Source organism: Lissotriton helveticus, chromosome 9, assembly GCF_964261635.1.
Source record: "Lissotriton helveticus chromosome 9, aLisHel1.1, whole genome shotgun sequence".
Lineage (NCBI taxonomy): Eukaryota > Metazoa > Chordata > Amphibia > Caudata > Salamandridae > Lissotriton > Lissotriton helveticus.
In genome coordinates, this window is record NC_136070.1 from 133,508,655 (window position 1) to 133,529,677 (window position 21,023).

General features: G+C 46.2%; 1 protein-coding gene across 4 annotated transcripts in view; it reads left to right on the forward strand.

Annotated features, from left to right (window-relative positions):
- The window catches only part of ZNF106 (zinc finger protein 106), a 395,360-nt gene that overhangs the window by 249,088 nt on the left and 125,249 nt on the right, over nucleotides 1-21,023 (forward strand). For all 4 annotated transcript variants that reach the window (XM_078659625.1, XM_078659628.1, XM_078659626.1 and 1 more), the window contains 2 exons: nucleotides 18,437-18,492; nucleotides 18,675-18,820. In XM_078659625.1, coding sequence (XP_078515751.1) covers nucleotides 18,437-18,492; nucleotides 18,675-18,820 — 202 coding nt within the window. The remainder of the gene's footprint in view (nucleotides 1-18,436; nucleotides 18,493-18,674; nucleotides 18,821-21,023) is intronic.

The window sequence follows — 21,023 nt, forward strand, 5'->3', positions numbered from 1 at the left end:
ACCTTGATACTGGCTACCTTCTTTTTTGGAAATTGTAATTTCTTTTTTTGTTGAGCAGGTTCCTTGTCTTTGGACTTGGCGTGCTCTTCTGATCGTCCTCTTCTTTCCGATTTCTGCGAGGAATTCTGAAAAGATTGAGAGGGACGTGTATCAATGTCTTGATATCTATCAGGTTTTTTAATATTATCCCTATTTCTAAGGTTATATCTATTCCCCGAGGGGTCACTCTGCGGTGACCTCTGTCTTTGGTTTGGAGATTTCTCTCTTCGCCTAGGAGACCTTCCTCGGGACTGGAATTTCTTTTCTTTAGGATTGGATTGTTTATTTCCATCCCAGTTCTTTTTTGGTGAATTATTATTATTAAAAAATATTTTTTCTGGACTTGTAGTCAGTTGCGGTTTTACTGGTATTCCACCTAGACTATCTCTGCCTAGTTCTTCATAGGATTTTTCTATGATTCTGGCAATTTCAGCTGGTTGGTCTGCTATATCTGTCTCTTTTAACCTCTGGCGGATCGCCACGTTTGCTGCTTCACCTTTTATGTTGGCTAGTAATATAGCCGAGACCTGCTTGAAGTCTTTCAGTAATTTCATACCAAGAGTTAAAGCAGGTTCTGGACCGTATTCATCTTGAATTTGTTTTAGCACATCTGGTATTACCGAAATGGATGGAACACCGTGCGTTTTTGTGTAGATGGAAGCAAAGACTGTACCCCAAGTGTCACAGTCCTCAATGTGTGGTGCGATTCCCATTGGGAGACATATAGTTTCTAATGGGGTGGTGTCAGGAAACACCGCCTCTATTTGGGTAATTTTCTGTGCCAACCAGAATGGTATCTGTTCCCGTTTAGCTGGAACTTTACCTAGGCAGGATTGGATGTTCTGTGGTGTAATTTTGTTTGTGTTCCCCTGGTGAGGGGTCAGCTGTGGAAGTTTAATCGCTGGCTGAATTGTTGAAGTACGCATTACATACTGAACTAATTGTCTATGAATTTTTAGTAGTTGTTTTAGCTGTATTAACAGCTCTGCTGCAGGCATTCTTTCGATGTCTGGATGTGGTGTGTATCCGGCTAAGACCGGCCACGTTGCTCCTGGTCTACCTAAAGGACCGAGCCTGGTAATGTGATTGTTATGTTTTAGGGCGCCATCAAATAAGAGCAAATGCTCTTGGAATTTGAGTGGTACTTCCACCTCCTCGAAAGGAGTGTATGTTTCAGGAGGTTCCTCTACTTTGTAATAGTGGAAGTACTTTGTTACAGCATTTGCTGCTGGAAAATGTATCCATGAATAGTATACCTCTGTCTGCCGATATTCGTGTGCCTCAATTACGAATATGACTGTGCCACCTCTAGGTGTCAGTCCATTTTCTATAAGTTTTAAGGTTATAGATCTCCTTTTAATGACCGGAATGAGTATTATATCCGCGTCTGCTGCTTGCATGGTAGCATCAGCATCTGCGAGTTCAGTTGCTAATCTAACTGCCTCTCTTTCATCATCACTCTCTGCCATTTTACAGACAGGATGGTATTATGTTTGTTTGCAGATCAGGTTTCTTTATGGAACAAAGATTAGATGCACAATATTTTGGAACTGTTTATCCTTCAACGTTGACTTGACCAAGAACCATACATAGGAGTTCCCTCCTGCGAGGTTTTGGAGGATATAACCTTTCACCCACTCCAGACGTCTTTGGAGTATTTGGGAAAAGGGGTCTGAGTGAGAAAGCACGACTGAGTTACTCTAAATGTCTTACGTTAGTTTTATCGCCCTTTCCAAACGCGTTGGGCGCCATGTAGTGTAGCTCCTATTTTCCCAATAGGCTCTGCGCATTGGAATAGTACCTACAGCAGTAAAGGCCTAGGCCAGACGTTAACTAGGTCTACTACTGTCGATACTAGACTTAATTTTTGGGTTTGCCAGCTAAGCTCAGAGTTCGCTAGAAACTTTCTCGAATGTTCAAGGAAGGAATTAACTCCCCTGATTAGACAAGAAGGGATTTAGTTTCTGACAACCATAGAACATGACAACTTTGCTCTCCCCTAATCAAGAGTCAATCTCGAGAGTCGTGTGAGCACAAGGCAATTATTTTACTCAGTCAGTACGTGCATTCTTAGTCTCATCAGAATGTAGAGAAAAGGAAGAGACGGGCGTGTTCAATAAAAGATGTTATTTATTGATCAGTCTCTTTTCTCATACATGAGAAAAAGGATCGATATTATTGCAATACTTATAGTTAAGTAAAGTGCATACATTAAAAGCAATAGTATAAAATAATACTGTAAAAACATTGATATGGTTTCTGAGCCATATGATGTTTAAAATGATTAAAATATATTTACATACACATATACATTTGACTAAACGTACTCAACTGGTGTTTCTAAATACGCCTACCCCGTGTACCTGACCTAAGTCTAATGCGTGGGCGGGAATAGAAAGTTACAGTTTAAGTTAAGTTTGTTTTTGCCAAGTGAATAACTAAAGAATTCTCTGTGAGGGGTTATTCAGTTCTGTACCTGGAATTTAGGATGAATGAGGAATGGTATCTCTTTCTCTGCTCTCGATATTCCAGGCTGCCTGCGAGGGCTGCCCGAAAGCGCCGGTGCTGGGTCTCTCGGCTTGAGATAGCAGCGCGTCTCTCAGCGCGTCAGGAAGGCGGGGCTGCGCCAGCGGGGTCTGCTTCTGCTCTCGGCTTCGGCAAGTATGGCTGCTCCGTCTTGTCACCACGCGTGTGTTTGCATAGGGCAAGATCGGCAATATTTATACCTTAAAGGTGCCGAGATTGACGTAAGGATGGACATAGATACGTCAATAAAGATGTCATACGACTTGCTCGTTAGCACATTCTTTACTAAAGTTCTCTGTGAAATCAAAACAATGGCCGCACGGATTTTCCAGGTTGTCATAGGTTTGATTTGTTATGAGAACGTCGTATGCCTTATCAGGGGCTGGAGGAATGTCACTTGTCTAATTAGATCTCAAGCGTTATGACCTAATCAGATAACACGTTCCTGTGCCGTAGTGTGACTGCGTCAGATAACGGTATCTGCATCATGGGGGCTTTTCTTGCCTCATGGGCTGACTGTTAGTTAACTTGATAGTTAGTTTAACCAGAATAGGGTCAGGAATAGGGGGACTGATTCAGAACCTATAGAAATACACGACAAGATGTGACCACACTTGTGATATAGTGCACCCTGTGAGAAGTTGGCCTGATATATGATGCTCACTAGTTCTAGTGATCACCTTGTATCAGTCCAAACAACCCTTATGGTGATTGGTTGTAAGTCAACCTTATAGACCAGCTATCCTAATGGTAGCATGGACAAAGCAGTCTTAGGCTAAACTCTTTTGGCATGTGAAGCCAGCTGTTTTACCACAATATAACCCCTTGAATACCAGATGAAAGGACACCACACAGGTTGTTATGAAAATAAACAGTATATTTATTAATAACAACACCTCTGAACTCTTTATGAGGTCAGAGGGCTAAGCACATGACAATCTCTTGCGAAAAATACTACAAGTTGCACAAAATTACAATGGTGCCCTAGGGGCACGACAAACCATATACTAAGTAAGTGGAATGTGAGAGTCGATAAAAGGAATGGAGCTGTCCAGAGGCTGTAGGATCGATGGGACCACACTATACTAACTTCAGGTAAGTAATAGGAGGCCCACGGAACGCGTGTGCAGAGTGTGAACTCACACGCGAGATGCGTAAGAACGTCTATGGACAGTACAGTTCAAGTAAAAGGCATGTACGGACAATCCTGACTAGTTAGGACAACAACGACTGTGGAATTGGACACTAGGACAGTTAGACTACCCTTGAGCACCGAAATGCTCTCGTTACCTCACCCACGGGCTGCGGGTGCATAGGTGCCAAAGTGTGTCGGGTTCTCGCGTTGAAGTAAATGGAGCCTGAAAGAAAAGATGCTGCAGGCGACCAGGAGGAAGATGTCCGGTGCGATCCAAGGGTGGATCGGTGAAAACCAGCAAAACACCAGGCAAAAAGTAAGGGGGCAACCATAGTCAGATATCCACCTTCCTACATAACCCCCCCCCCCCCCCCCAAACGGAAGGAGATAAGGCTATCCTTGACCAGGTAAGCCTATATTGCCCGAGTGGCCATATGAGGAGGTGCATGCACTGACATGGTTACCCCCTATCTCATGGTCCACTAAGCAATCCCTCACCCTAAGGGTATCTGAGGGTCTCCACCATAGGGAATCTCTACCTGTGGTGTGTTTTGGCAAAGTAAAAGGCTGGTGCTGGGATGGAGTACTGAAGTGAGGCTCCACTAATGTTGGGATCAACTTCCTCCAATCACTAGCCACCATATATGCCTTTCTTTCCAGGACTGAGTTGCTGTATGCTCTCAGGGTCAACCTCTGGCTACCTAAAGCTGGAGGCTGGGTCCCTCTGTTTGGCTTACTGGAGGGACAGGTCAGGTTTGGGGCCCTCAGGTCCCAGGTTTGGCTGTGCCCAACAGTGTTCATCTGTGGGAGGTCCCTAACTAATTTTAAGGGGGATCCCTCAGGAGTTTGTTTTATTTTCACTTGGCTAGAACTACTAGCTTCAGTGCCCTTAATCTGCTGATTGGGGGGTTCTTTTGGGCAGGGGGCCCTTTGGGGTCCACCACTGGCCTCCCTGACCTCTACAGCCCTGGGCTGACTGAAGCAGGGTAGAGAGGGGCAGGTTACCTGCTCCAGACTGGGTCCCACCTTGGAAGGGTCCACTGACATCAGGGGTTCTGCCAGGCTAGGCCTGACTACCTCTGGGGCAGTTTCTTCACAAGGGGTAAGATCAGTTCCCTGAGGAGGCTGATCCTTTCCTAAAGTCTGGTGGGAGGGAGATTTCTCTTCCTCCTCAATGCTCTCTGTTTGAGTGGAGTGATCCATAGTTTCAGGCTTCACAACACTATTATCAGTCTGAGTTTGGGCTGTGGCCATCACAACCCCACCAACCTTTTCAGGAAGTGACTCAGTTTGGGTATGGGCTGTTACCCTCACAGCCCTGCTAACCTTTTCAGGGAAGGAATCTGTCTGAGATTGGGCTGAGACTGGCACAACCCTCCTAACCTGTTCAGGGAGGACATCTTGGACTGGGGCTGTGGCCATCACAGCCCCACTAACCTTTTCATGGAGGTTTACCATTTTAGAATGGGTTTCTTGTTCTACCTCAGCCCAGGCTGAGATCTCCAAATCATTCCCCAGTAGGCAATCTACAGGCAAGTTTGATGACACTGCCACTCTCTTGGGGCCAGTGACACCTTCCCAGCTGAGATTTACCACTGCCATGGGATGATTTTTCTGCACTCCATCAATGTCTGTCACCTGGTATGTGGCACCAGGTATAAGTTGCCTTGAGGGGACTAGGCTCCCCAGTCACCATGGTGATGCTAGCCCCTGTGTCTCTATAGGCCTCAACTTTCAGACCATTGATGAGGGGCTCCTGTCTGTATTTGCCCAAAGTGTTGGGACAATCAGTGAAGTTGGCAAACCCCATGCCAGTCTCACAGACAAGAGAATCTGAGTTAGGGGACCTGGTTAGGCCAGAGTCCCCAGGAACTCCCAAAGTAAATCCACCCAAATTCTTGGGGGCACGCCCACCACCTGGGGGATTACTACTAGTAGTAACAGGAGGCTTGGGAGTGTTACTTGGGGGTATGTTCTCCTTATTGTTGTTGGCCCTTGGGCAACTACTGTCAGTTTTCCAATGGCCTACCTGTTTGCAGTTTTGGCAATAAGGTTTCTTCTGGGTATTGGAAGGATTCTGGGACCCACCCCCCTCAGAGGATTTTTGGGACCCTGATGTGGTTTGATCTGTAGATTTATTCCCACCCTTCTCTTGAGGCTTGGTTGATTCCTTCTTTTGGTCACCACCCTGGTTCTTAGGCCTAATCCTGGTTCTGACCCATTTGTCCGCCCTCTTACCCAATTCTTGTGGAGAGGTCAGATCAGAGTCTACCAGGTGCTGGTGTAATAACTGGTTCTGACAATTATTTAAGACTTGCTCTCTCATAATTAGATTATACAATCCTGTGAAATCAGTAACCTTACTTCCCAGTAGCCAGCCTTCCAAAGCCTCAACAAAGTCAGTCCAATCTTGAGCCTGAGTTTTCTGGGTATCCCTGAACATCAACCTGTACTGTTCAGTGGTTAAGCCAAACCCATCAATCAGAGCAGTTTTCAAGACTTGGTAATCATTTGCATCCTCATCTCTAACAGTGAGGAGCTTGTCTCTACCTTTACCTTCAAAGGAGAGCCACAATATAGCTGCCCACTGACTCTGGGGTACCTGCTGTACTTTGCAGGCTCTCTCCAAAGCAGTTATCCACTTGTGGATATCATCTCCTGTCTTATAGGAGGGCACTATTTTACTCAGGTGTCTATTATCAAAACTCCTGTCTCTATCCCTAGGGATATTGCTGCCACCAGTGGGGACTACCCCACTCAACTGTTGCTCTCTAGCAAAGGCAAACTTCTCTTTGGCAAGGGCAAGTTCTTCCCTCTGGATCCTCAGATTAGCCTGCTTCATCCTTGCTTCATGCTCTCTCCTCTGAGGGGAAGTCATTCTCCTCTGAGCAGAGGCATGAGAGTGCACAGATCTATTGGAGTCCCTAGAATGAGATCTATCTCTCCTAGCTCCAAAGTTAGGCCTGCTCAGGGTCAGTACTGGGGGTCCCCCAGATCCTTCCCTATGTAGGTCTAAGTTGGCCCTTGTGAGTCTGCTGACTATCACAGAACCATTGTCTGCCTCATCCCCAGATGGTTCTTCTTCTTCCTCCTCCTCTTCTACATTGTCAGTTTCAGGGAGGTCTGGATCTCCAAGAGTACCTTCTAAGGCTGGCATGCTCCTATCTGGATTAGAGGGGTCTGTGTTGGCAGCCCTTCTGGCATCATATGTCTCTAAGAGACCTAACAGAAAAGGAGTGGTAGGGCTAGAACCCTGTTTCAATTTCCTGGAGGTACACAATTGTCTCATCTCCTGGAAACTGAGAGCTGCATATCTGGAAAGGACCTGTGGAGGGTCACTAACCACAAGGGGAGTCACTGAGGTCTCTCCTGTGGTAGACATGCTTTCTAGTGAGGTGTAAGTGGTGCACCTACCTACACTATGGGTTTTCCTACTGATCCCTTGCTACGAGTTGTAGTCAGGGTGTGCTAGGCCCTTTCTACTACAACAGCTGGTTCAGTAGAACTCAGAGTATTTCTAAGCTTGTTATATGTACCTAGGTACCTTATGTGATCTTTCAAATGATATTTCAAGATTATATGTGGCAAAAACAACAGCAAGCTCAAATCCCAACCACTGCACACCAATGTGAGAAGTTGGCCTGATATATGATGCTCACTAGTTCTAGTGATCACCTTGTATCAGTCCAAACAACCCTTATGGTGATTGGTTGTAAGTCAACCTTATAGACCAGCTATCCTAATGGTAGCATGGACAAAGCAGTCTTAGGCTAAACTCTTTTGGCATGTGAAGCCAGCTGTTTTACCACAATATAACCCCTTGAATACCAGATGAAAGGACACCACACAGGTTGTTATGAAAATAAACAGTATATTTATTAATAACAACACCTCTGAACTCTTTATGAGGTCAGAGGGCTAAGCACATGACAATCTCTTGCGAAAAATACTACAAGTTGCACAAAATTACAATGGTGCCCTAGGGGCACGACAAACCATATACTAAGTAAGTGGAATGTGAGAGTCGATAAAAGGAATGGAGCTGTCCAGAGGCTGTAGGATCGATGGGACCACGCTATACTAACTTCAGGTAAGTAATAGGAGGCCCACGGAACGCGTGTGCAGAGTGTGAACTCACACGCGAGATGCGTAACAACGTCTATGGACAGTACAGTTCAAGTAAAAGGTAAGTACGGACAATCCTGACTAGTTAGGACAACAACGACTGTGGAATTAGACACTAGGACAGTTAGACTACCGTTGAGCACCGAAATGCTCTTGTTACCTCACCCAGGGGCTGCGGGTGCATAGGTGCCAAAGTGTGTCGGGTTCTCGCGTTGAAGTCAATGGAGCCTGAAAGAAAAGATGCTGCAGGCGACCAGGAGGAAGATGTCTGGTGCGATCCAAGGGTGGATCGGTGAAGAAGAGGACCTGAAAGCAGAGGGGACAGTGTTCAAAGTCACTAGCCAGTGACCGGTGTGGAGCCAGGAAGGAACCAGGTGCTGTTGTCGCGATCAGGTGAAGAGTGGACGCTTGACTCTGCAGCCACGTGGACCAGGATGTGTCTTCGACGACCAGGATGGAGGCACGAGCTGTCCCACGCAGGCTCTCGCTGTCGGCGGTGTCGGATCCGGGATTGGACTCAACAGGCCTTGGCAAAGGCAACCCACGCGGTGAAGGGAAAAGACGTCTGGTGCGGACTAGGAGAGTCCGGGGTGCCCCTCTTTTGGAAAGGAGCAAGGGCCAGTCTGGAGCAACCAGACCAGCAGCAAAGATTCAAAGGTTCGTCGTCTAGGAGGCCACTAGCCAGCCGGCAAGTGACCAGACAACGCGTCGAGCAGCAGACAAGCAGAAGGGCCCCACGCAGATCTCGTGGATGCTGGAGGGCTGGTCTTCGGTGCAGGGGCTGCTCGGGGCTGGGGCTTCTCAGTCCCCAAAGCACTTGGTCGAGTTTACCTCGGGAGTCGTGCTGGAAGCGAAGTGCAGGTTCGTTCAAGATGGCCGATCCCACGTGTCTCGTCGCACCCACGGGTCTCAGCTTTGCTGCAGATGTGAGTTGAAGTCGGAGAGGTCTGGGAATCCGGGTCTCGTCGGGCTCTGAAGTCTGGATCCTCGAGGGAAGACGACAAAGTGAAGCCGCTGGACGCTTGATGGTGCCTGCAGTTGCAGGGTGGACACTCCTTGTCCACAAGGGAGATTCTTCAGTCTTCTGTGGAGCAGAACGTCGAAGGCCAGAGTTTCTTCTTGTTGAATAGTTCAGGATAATCTAATTTGGAATGGGACCAGCTCCTACCTTTATTCTCCTAAAGGGGGCTGCACTACTGACTAGGTCCCTCCCCTGGGTGGGACCAGGAAGGGGGGTGGTTACACCCCCTATCCTTTGTCCGGTTTCCCGCCAGAGCTGGGGCAGGGATGCCCCAGCAACTGGTTTGAACCGGTGTATGCACAGGGCACCTTGTTTGCCCCAGGCATGTCTCATTCCTTTCGGGCCTCCCTACCTCAATACACAAAATCCTGTCTGGGGTGGTGCTAGCTCCTCCCAAGGCAGGAAACCCTTTGTCCAAGTCATCCTCGCTGGAAGGACTCTCAGCAGCAGGAGGTCAGACTTGTGTCTGTGGTGGCAGCATCCATTTTGTGATGCTGAGGCTCGAGTTAACTTTAACCGGGGTTCACAGTTACATACATGTCGTGTCCCTCTAGAAGGGTGGAATGCTACCCCCGTCGCCAGAATTGGCGAGGGGGTAGTATTCCAAATCGTATGACACCTTACTCTAAATGTTTTGATAATGCTATACCAGAGTTAGCATTTAACCGCGAGGTTGATAATGCACTTAAGAGTATATGGTATAGCGTTATCATGGAACAGCTATTAGGACTTGGTTCCGCAAGCTGCAAACGGGCTCAGCTCATGCCAGAGCACCATCTCACATAATTCCAAGCACTCTGCCTTCAGGATTGATAAGGCCTTCCATAGGAGTGACTGATAGGAATATATGTGTCCATTTTAGGGTTAGATATAGGTATACTATATCTATAGCAAAGGGTGATTACACCACCTTGCCCCAGCTGTCATACAGCCAGTTGTGTCAGATTTAGATGGCCAGCCAGGGGTGGCATAATACATGCTTCAGCCCCTGGTAAGCCCTGGGTACACCTATGCCCTGGGTACAGGGACTGATAAGGTGGCCCAGTACCAATTGGTAAATGCACCTAAAGTACATGGAATCCATTTTAACAGAGAGAGCAAGAAGCCTGGGGTCTTGAATAGCAGGATCCCAGGCCAACTAAGTCAAAAACCAGCAAAACACCAGGCAAAAAGTGGGGGGCAACCATAGTCAGATATCCACCTTCCTACACACCCTGCCTTAGGCCTGTAAGGCCTGCTAGAGGGGTGACTTACCTATACCTTAGGCAGTGCTTGTTGGCGTGGCACACGGACAGTGTGCCATGTTGCCTTTGTCCTAGGCCATTCATGCTTTACTGTCAGTCTTCATGGCCTAGGTGAGGGGTTCCTTGGAGAGAGACCCTCTTCAGTCCCAATGCCCTTGGTACCCTGATACCATTTACTAGGGACCTACAGGTGATCTAAAGTGCCAATTGTGGAACAGTTTCAGGGAAAGAACACTGGTACTGGGCAACATAAAAACTGGCAAAAAGGGTCTGTGTGTGTTTGTGGGGGGGTGTATTGCAAAAGAACCCCATTTTCTCACAAAATGTAATTGATACTAATAGGCACTGCACCAGTTCTGGCTATTTATTGTAAAGAGGTGTTTAAGGCATATGCCCTGCAGATTTACACACTGTGCATAGATCGCCATATGGTGTTGTGCCCGGATGTTTGCACTTTGTTGATGTCCTGGAAAAGTCTTTGGAAGTCACGATATAGGTGACTCCTCCTTTGGACCATAGTGCGCATGGGCATCGGGTCCATCTTCAGATTGTTTTTTTCCGCCATCGGGCTAGGATGTGTTTATCGCGCTCCAGTTCGGTGCCGTTACCGATTCAACTTTCGACGTGTAATCCTTCACCTTTTTCTCCAGTATTGTTTCGATCGCGATCTCTAGTCGATGCGCATCTCTCCAAATTCGAAGTCCTCAATTCCGGTTGTCGACGAAGGCCTTCGGGCCTACATATGCCATTACATCTGGCTCACGGAAAGGACTCCATTTAAGAAGTGTCCTCAGTGTGGGTCGAAGTTCCCACACACAAAACTTCATGAGGTGTGTAACCTCTGCCTTTCACCGGAGCACGAGGCCAGAGACTGTCCAGCTTGCGCCTCATTCCGCACCAAAAAACTATTCAAGCTCGTCGAGCTCGAAGAAGCATGGCTTGCTCATAGACATCCATTCCCGACGACATCTTCCAGGAGGGCGTTGATGTACCAGAAGAGGAGCGGGTCGAAGAAGACTACGAAGTCGATGACTCAGACGTCGAAGACATCACTCCTGGGCAGCGGGTCATAAGTACTGACGTCGACCCCCGACCCACTCCCCAACACCTAAAAAGGCTTTGGTCACACCTTCACCTTCGGGCCCAGGTGCACACCGAGACAGTACTTCTCACGCCCCGCTTCCGGGCCCGGGAAATAAGTCTCCAACTAAGCCTTCAGGCCATTCGAGCTCGAGTCAGCCTGCCGTTGGTGCCGAAGCCCCGACACCGAAAAGGAAGCCATTGCCTTCCTCCTCAGTGCCCGCTACTGCCTCTGCTCCGCACTCGGCACCAAAGCCTACCAGCTCCAATCCCTCGACTCCGAAGAAACCATCGGAACCAAGCAAGAAGCCGCTACCGAAAACTACAGACTCTTAACCTTTGGTGCCGAAAAAGACCTCTGAGCCGAAAAAACAACCAGTTCCACACACTCCTACAGACATTGTAAAACGTCACAGTTCGAAGCCTAAAGAGCATAAAACCGCTCTGCTGTCAGAAAGGCCAACCTCCAGCAGAAGAGCTTTTTAAACCGGATCCCACCCAAAAATCTCTTATAAAAGACCCAAAGACTGGTCAGCTGGCTCTCTGTTCTAAACAGAGACCACTGGACACTATACCGGCTCCACCACCCAAAAAGAGGGACATTGCTACATCTCCTCTCAGCATCCCTTCTCCACCTCCTCCTCCTCCTCCTCCACCTTCTCCACCACACCACTCTCCTACACCATCTCCTCCGTCAGTGGACCATGATGACACCCCTAATGACACAGGGGAGGGTGCAGATGATGAGCCACTAGTGCACCCTAGTCCACCTTCTACCCCAGACCCCTGGGACGATTACAATACACTAGATGTCCGTAATGTGCCACACGACGACATCTACCCCTCTAGACCTTCCTCTCCATAGGATACCATGGATTTCAACCAGCTTGTTCAGAGAGCTGCACAATACCACAGGATTGACTTGCACACAGACCCTGGGGAAGAGGATTTTTTAATGGACTCTTTTGATATTGCACAAAAGTCCACCCCTATTCTACCTATGCTCAAAGGAGTAATTAAACATGCACCGGAAGTGTTTAAAGATCCAGTTAGAGCTAGAGTTATTAACCCCAGGATAGAGAAGAAATATGAAGCCGCCCCAGCAGACCCGGCATACATTAAGGGCCACATACTGTTGGACTCCTTAGTGGTCTCCAACGCCAGGAAAAAGGCTAACTTGCAAACATCAGGGGACGACAAAGAGTCCAAACTCTTGGGCGCTCCTGGTAAACGCACAGCGTCACAAGCAGCTAACATATGGCGTATCGCCAACACTCAAGCTCTGTTAGCTAGGTATGATAGAGCACATTACGACGAGCTAGAGACTCTATTGCAACACCTTCCAGACAAAAATAAAAACAAGGCCAACAACCTCATACAGGAGGGTAAGCTTATTAGTAACACCTCCATCCGTTGCGCTCTAACAGTAGCAGGCACCGCCTCTTGAGCTATCAACACAAGTGTCCTTCTGCGTAGAGCTACTTGGCTACGTATTTCAGGCTTTAAACCTGAACTACAAACTTCCATCCTTAATCAGCCATTTGATGAAAAACACTTGTTCGGACCTACAGTGGATTAATCTCTGGAGAAGATGAAAAAAGACACTGACATGGCTAAATCAATGGGAGCCTTGCAATCGCAAGCTCCCAGACGTTCTTTTTGTCACTCCTTTTACAAAGGCACCTCCGGGTGCTACTCCTCTGACAACCCCTCCACCTCTTACAAACCTCCCACCCAGACCACATTTACCAGAGGCTATCAAAAAGGAGGTTACAGAGGCAATAATAACAAAGGTAGAGGCAAGACCAACAATACCCGCTCTGCCTCCACCCCTACCCAATGACTTCCCTCCCTCGGACCATTCCACTCTGGTCGAGGGAAGACTGCTACAGTTCCTTCCTGTCTGGAACAACATCACAACCGACAGGTGGGTGAGACAAATCGTTACATCGGGATATTGTCTAGAACTCACCTCTACCCCCCAAACATACCACCCAGACAACATTTAATGTCAACAGAGCATTTATCACTACTAAAACGAGGTAATCTCCCTCTTACAAAAACATGCAATAGAGCCAGTTCTCCAACATCAACAAAACACAGGGGTTTACTCCCTGTTCTTCTCATCCCAAAGAAGGACGGACCTCTGAGACCCATCCTAGACCTCAGACCCCTAAACCTCTACATACAATCAGACCACTTTCACGTGATCACGCTTCCACAGGCCCTTCCTCTGCTAGCACACGGCGATTTCCTTGCCACTCTAGATCTCAAGGACGCCTACTTTCATATTCTCACTCACACCTCTCACAGGAAATATCTCAGGTTTGTAGTGGACCGTCCGCATTACCAATTCAAGGTACTCCCATTCAGAGTCACCACAGCGCCCATAGTCTCCACCAAGTGTCTAGCAGTAGTTGCGGCTCACCTAAGTAGGCAGAATATTCATGTCTACCCCTACCTAGACGACTGGCTCATAAAAGCCAAATTCATACAACCAGTGTGTACATCACACTCATGCCACAATCCAACTGCTGCACGACTTTTACCATAAACCAACTAGTCTCACCTACAACCGTCCCGCATACAACAATTCCTCTGGGCTACAATAAATACCTCAATGGCACTTGCATATCCCAGTCCTGCCAGGATAGCAATCATAGAAAAAGCCTCATCACAAAGTTTCAGCCGCAACACTCTCTCCCAGCTCGAGTGTTCATGGAACTCATAGGGATAATGGCTTCTTGCATATTCATAGTACCTCACGCAAGACTCCAGATGCGTCCCCTACTGGAATTTTTAGCACGTCAGTGGAACCAAGCTCAAGGTCAGCTGAGCGATCTGGTGTTGGTGGACGGTCGCATGCATCAGTCTATGCAGTGGTGGAACACCAAAAACTTTCCAAGGGGCAACCATTTATCGAGCCAGTTCCACAGATTGTGCTAACAGCGGACGCATCGCTCTCCGGCAGGGGAGCTCATCTGTTACATCATACCAGGCAGGGCAGGTGGACACGCCAACAAAGGTTGCTCCACATCAATCACCTAAAGTTACTAGCCATATTCCTAACATTAAAGTTGTTCCAGAAACACATTCTGGCCAAAGCTGTCCTAGTCTTTACAGACAATATGACCGCAATGTTTTACATACAGAAACAAGGCGGGACACACTCCCTGCAACTCCCAACCAGCACAAAGCATATGGAGATGGGCTATTCCTCAAAACATTTTTCTCCTAGCCCAACATGTTCCATGAGACCAGAACAGCATAGCAGATCTGTTAAGTCGTCAAACGCAACAGACTCACGAGTAGGAACTTCATCCGCAAGTTCTTCAACCATTTTTCCAGTTATGGGGACAGCCAGAAATAGATCTCTTCGCCACACACAAAAACTACAAATGCCCAAGTTTCTCCGCCAGGTATCCACACCCATTGTCCAAAGGCAATGCGATATGGATGAATTAGTCAGGCAGATTTGCATGCGCTTTTCCACCTCTCCCACTCATTCCACTGGTGGTGCGCAAACCGCAGCAACACTCACTGACTCTCATCCTAGTTGCTCCAACATGGGCCAGCCAACCGTGGTACACCACATTACTGGAACTATCTGTAGTCCCGCACCAAAAACTACACCTCTCCCCACACCTCCTAACCCAGGGCCATTGTCAGAACAGACACCCAGATCCGGCACCGCTCAACCTAGAGATCTGGCTCCAGAAGTCCTAGAGTTTGGTTACCTTAACCTTCCCCCTGACTGCATTAATGTTATTAGAGAAGCTAGACTCCCCACCACTAGAGCTTGCTATGCAGCCAAGTGGAAAAGATTTGACATATACTACAACAATAACCACATCAATCCCTTAGATGTGTCGATCCAACATATCTTAGGTTACCTGTTACATCTCCAAAGATCTAACCTAGCACACACATCTATTAGGTTACACCTTGCTGCTATAGCAGCCTACTTACAGAACAGACAACAATTGTCACTATTCAGAGTACCTGCCATCAAAGCCTTTATGGGAGTACATAAAAGAATAATTCCACCCAGAGTTCCCCCCTCACCTGTTGGGAACTTAAATATTGTTCTCACAAGACTAATGGGTCCTCCATTCGAACCTCTCCACAAATGCGAATTGCAATTTCTCACATGGAAAGTCGCTTTCCTAGTGACCATTACTTCCCTTAGAAGAGTCAATGAGCTACAAGCACTTACTATTCAAGAACCATTTTTAAGACTCCATCATAACAAAGTGGTTCTCAGGACAAATCCAAAATTCCTTCCTAAAGTTATTTCTCCCTTTCATCTCAATCAGTCTGTAGATTTGCCAATATTTTTCTCGAAACCACAAACAGTCGCAGAAAGAGCTCTTCATGCGCTAGACGTAAAAAGATCACTCCTTTATTATATTGACAGAACAAAATCTTTTTGCAAAACTCAACAACTTTTTGTATCCTTCTCACCACCACATAAAGGCAACCCGATATCAAAAGCTTGTATTGCAAGGTAGATTGTCAAATGCATACAAATTTGCTATCAAAAAGCAAAACGTACATTATCAATTCCCCCTAAAGCCCACTCTACCAGAAAAAAGCAGCTACATGGTCTACACCACACACATTCACAAAACATTATTGGGTAGATGTGCAAGCAAAGCAACGAGCTAGTGTGGGCCAAGCTGTACTCAAAACACTATTTCAAACAACTGCAACAGATACTGGTGATCGCCGCTAAGGTGGAGTACTGCTATACAATCTATGCACATTGTGTGATCTGCAGCTCATATGCCTCGAACGGAAAATGCTACTTACCAGTATGGATCTGTTCTTGGCATGTAGAGCTTCAGATTCACACACGCCCACCCGCCTCCCTGGCTACCTTGATCTGTTCCAGTATTATCTTATTTACATACAGTATAAATGAGCATCTTTTCTGTTTCTCACAAAACTCTATCATTTCCTTAACTGGCCAAAAAACAATCTGAAGATGGAGCCGATGCCTCTGCGCACTATTGTCCAAAGGAGGAGTCAACTATCGTGTGACTTCCAAAGCCTTTTCCAGGACAACAACAAAGTGCAAACATCCGGGCCCAACACCAGATGGAGATCTATGCACAGTGTGTGAATCTGCAGCTCTACATGCCAAGAACAGATGCATACTGGTAAGTAGCATTTTCCATACTGCCAGGAATAAACCAAAAAACAACGATAAGCTTTGTCAATATATAGTCCTTCAAAGTATCATTTAGAATGAAATTAGCAAGTGCTCTTTAAGCAGGAATGAATATAACCAGTTATTACAAATTTTTTGATTCAATCATTTAAAACAAACTTCTAGCATTGCTTTTTGCATTACACCTTTTTGTGTGAGTTGCTACTATGCTTTTTCTATAAATTGCTCTATGCTGCTTCTAAGTACATCCCTCGGAGCAAGAACTTCACAGCTAGTTGCATGATGTCTATTCACTTGGATTGCTCCACTTCCTCTTTAAAGTAGACCTCTTAGAGCATATATTACATCTTGTTGTTGAGTGCCCAGCCACAATGGTTGCTCTGTTGCCACTCCTGTGTGTATTCTAGAGCTTATACTCTAGTCAGTGGATAGAGGGCCTTTCATACCCAAAGTGTGTATGAACTTTTAAAATGATGGGTATGTGCATGTTGCATGATTGCTTCTGTTCTCACAACTTTAGTAAACACTAGTGGGTATGCCGCCTCATGCTTGAGACGACATGTAATGATCGTTCTCTATCACTCACTTACAACACAAAAACACATCCCAAGTAGGACTCCATGCACTTCCTGACAGTCTACCGTTCCATACACATTTTCTGAATCTTAATTGTTGCATCCCTCTCTCCATATCACTTCATCTTCACCTAGACGCAGCGTCAAAACATAAGACAACAACTCTGTTCCTTGTGGAGAACATCAAAATGTGTTCCATTGAGACCACATGGCATACATACATACATACATACGCTTCCATTCATAATACACTCAAGGAGTAGCGTGCTACCCATCTGTAAATACGTGGTAATGTCTCATCAGGGTATGAAACACTATATAAATGAAGTTACAATATAATATACACAAAATTGTGTCGAGGCCTGATAAGTCTAAAACCATCTTCTTTTCCATGGACCTGCCTAACTTGCATTCTGCTTTATTTAATAGTGTATTGCAAGGAAATTTAAAACAAATGATACTGCTTAATAAAAAAAGGCTTTTCAATTTTGAAAAAATTAAATGAAAGTTGGCAATACCTTGACCACTGTTAAATCCGCTGGAAGTTTCCACCCTGATTCCCAAAGGGAAGGTGCCTCCCCAGTGCTTAATTTGTGCCGATGGTTTCTGGTGCTTGGCTCTGGCACTGTATTGTCAACACCGATACTTGTGAAAGCTGCCACATGGCCCGGCTGTTTGTGTAATTCAAAGATAAGCAGAACAATACTTGTTTATTAGTACAATATGCATTAAAAACAAGCAATACCTGATGCCCAAATCATTCTTTTATCTCTGGAGCCGTCGAGCAGTTTGAATTCTAACACTTGTAGCAGTGTAATGGTTGTAGTTCGGTAGGTACTCTCATTGGCAGTCGCAAAGGGTGGTGCACGCGGTAGTGGCCTTCTGACCTGGGCCCTGGCACTTATTTTCTTACAAATTAAGCACAGTGCCTTTGCTGATCTGTTACCAGACCGACTTGAAAGTCCGTAATTGATCAGGTTTTTGCAATTGGAATTAAGGTTGCAAACTTTTATTATATATGGTACAGGTTCCCTATTTGAAAGGAACACCCAAAACACATTCCTTTAAAATTCTGAATGTTTAATCATTTTTAAACACATTACCTGATTCAGAAAAAGTTTTCCTAATCAGAAAATGGTCTTACTTTCTCACAATGTGATTGGTTGATTTGTGTGTTGTGTGTTTCGTGTGGAGTGAATAAGACATTGGGGTGCCAAGTGAAAGTGTAATTCCAAGTAGCTGGAGTGTCATTTTATATATTGTAGGTGTTGTATTCTCTTCTCCATCACTCCTGTGTGTCTTAGTAATGCTCGCTCCTCGTCCACTTCAGGCAATTGTAGCCTCGTTGTTTAATCCAGTCTGGATCAGTACGTTCCCTGTTGAACTGGGATGGATCCATAGTACTCACTTCATTTGATCAGATCAGTACCTTAAGCTTTCACTTTGATAGTAGTTCTTCAACTATTATAACACTGATTCACTGGGCCTTCATAGAATCTCTTCTTTTTCCTTCTGCAGTGTGCCTGAAGCCCGTACACCAATATCAACAGTCAAAGGGTCCAAGAACTCTTCAGGTTTGTGTTTGACGTGATCGGCTTCCTTTTTGGCAAAGAAGTAGCCCAATGTGATTCTCTACAGTTGCACCTGTCCTTCAGAAGCCTTTGCCTTATCTTTTTTATTTTTTGAATGTCTTAATTTTATAGGAGTATTTTGTGAGGTGGTGCTTTAGTTAACACTTCTTATCCTTGTTTCACAGAAGTGTCTTCAGAACCAGGAGAGGATGAAGATCCAACAGAAGGGAACTTTGAAGGTCACCAAGCAGCAGTAAATGCTATCCAGATTTTTGGGGGTCTTCTGTACACCTGCTCAGCAGATAAAACTGTTCATGCCTACAATCTGGTGGTAAGTAGACATTACTTGAATTTCATGGACCAGCTAAATGGGTTACAGGCAAAGTGTGGAAAAGTAAATTTTGCCATGTTCTGTGTCCCTACGTGTCATCCATCATATGTTATGTGTGCATGATTAAATATGCATATGTATTCCCTATGTTCGATCAAGACACAATTATAGTTGTGTCCACCTCTAGTATGCCAGTTTCCAGTTCTCGTGAATACTACGAATATCAGGCCTATGTAAAGTTACGTTGCCACGTTTCTCAGTGTGCACGTTATTTCATTGTAAAGTCCCCGTTTCTAGGCCTCAAAAGGGCCTGGACACCAGATTCAGCTCCTGTCTCCTGAAACCTCGCTGAGGAGCGATACAGCCCCCACCTGTATCCTCGACCTTTCACTTACTTCCTGCCTCACAGTGCCCGGTTCAGCCTGGCTCTGCCTCTGAGTCTGCCAAAAGTATGTTATAGTTCCAGTTATCAGTTCAGTCCTCCTTCTCTGCATTCCTAAGCTACTGAACCGCATCAATAGTTTCCGTCATTGTCTAGCCTTCACGTCTCCACGTTAGAGAAATACTGCATTTAATGGTCATTTAATATTCTTCATCACGCACTACATGTAGAATAATGCATGGTTAAGTCTAGAATCAAGTTAGCTTTTCCCCTCCTGACTTCTAGTTTATATCAACATGTTCTCTAAACATCAGATACTAGATACTGTTTAGGTACATGTCGCCCTGACTCTCCAGACTTCAGTCTCTGCTCCTAGCACAGAGTTCATAGCCCCCAGCTTCTCCTAGTGATACGTCATTGCTAGTTTGCGCGCACCATCAGGTTAGAGGTCCCGGCTCCTCAGGTAGCCCCCTCCATGGTTTCCGCCCCATTCATGACATATTCTGTTACGTTTGCATCACATGTCTATGTATACGCCCTGTTACACCTCTTTTCACCCTTATCTTTCGCGACTGCTACGCGTCACACCTTCTGCTCCACCCACTGCTACGCCTATTGCAATGTAATGCTATGTGTTTGCGTTATGTATATATGCTCATGCACTGTTATTAAAAAAGTCCTCCGTTCCCCTTGTCCCGATCCTGACACCAGCAGCGCTGCTGGGCCCTGCCATCCTATTCCTATGCAGGTTGTCCTGTTCCTGTCCTTTATGCTGTAATAAACCTGCGAAACTCCTACTACCTCGAATTTTGACTCTTATTTATTGAGCTATCTGTTATTCATTTATACATTCAAAAATAGGGTATTATTTATTTATTTACCACATAATGGCGCCCGAATAGGGACTTGCCCTTTCCCCACGCGTCGGTGAAGCCACGCCGACCCCCTGACCCTCTGCAGTCGTGACGGAACTCTTCTGCGCACCGGCAGATATTTCTGCTTCAAGTATCCCTCAGGCCCACGGAGGAGACGGAGGAGGCGGTCCAGCATCCAAACGAGACGGTGGAGGAACGCGGCGAGTCCCGACCAGAGCCCAAGCCGAGAGTCCAAGGTCCGAGGTATCCGGAGGCCCACCCGTAACTGAAGTCCGAAGTTCGTCGTCCGTCGTCGTAGCAGTCCAGTCCAGTCCGAGGCCTTCCGTTCTTGCTGCCCGGTGAGTACCGTTACTGGGGTGGTATCTAGACAGGGTCAATTTAATTGACTCTGGTCCGTGGGTTGGTGGTACACAGACCCACAAACGAAGTATCCACTTCGGTGGATGCGGGTCCTGACGTGTCTCTTTATGAGACCGGTAAGTTTCGTACTGTTTCAGCAGTGCATCTAGTTCCTGTTCTAGTCAGTTCTGTTCTCGAGAAAATTCATGTATTCTGTGTTCCGTATTCCAGGTAGTATTCTGTTCGAACTGTTATTTTTAAATGTTTTTCATGTATTTTAATGTCGTGGTATGAATGGGGAATAAGTATCGTGTTTATTGTGTATTGTATTGTGTCTAGATTATAGTTCAGTCATGCCGCTCTTTTCGAAATTACGTCAGTTAAAAACCAGAAAGGGTCTGCTGGAAGCAGCAGTTCCAGTTCCGCCTAGGGACAGTCCAGGTCATTTTATGTATCAGAAGCATGGCATAAGCGCCATATTGTATCTAGATTTATGGGTAGAGTATACCAAACAGTTAGAAGAAAAGTATAGATGGCCCGTATCGGGTACATGGGATGCCGAATGCATCATGCGAGTAGAAGAAGCATTATGGACAAAGAAAGCCAG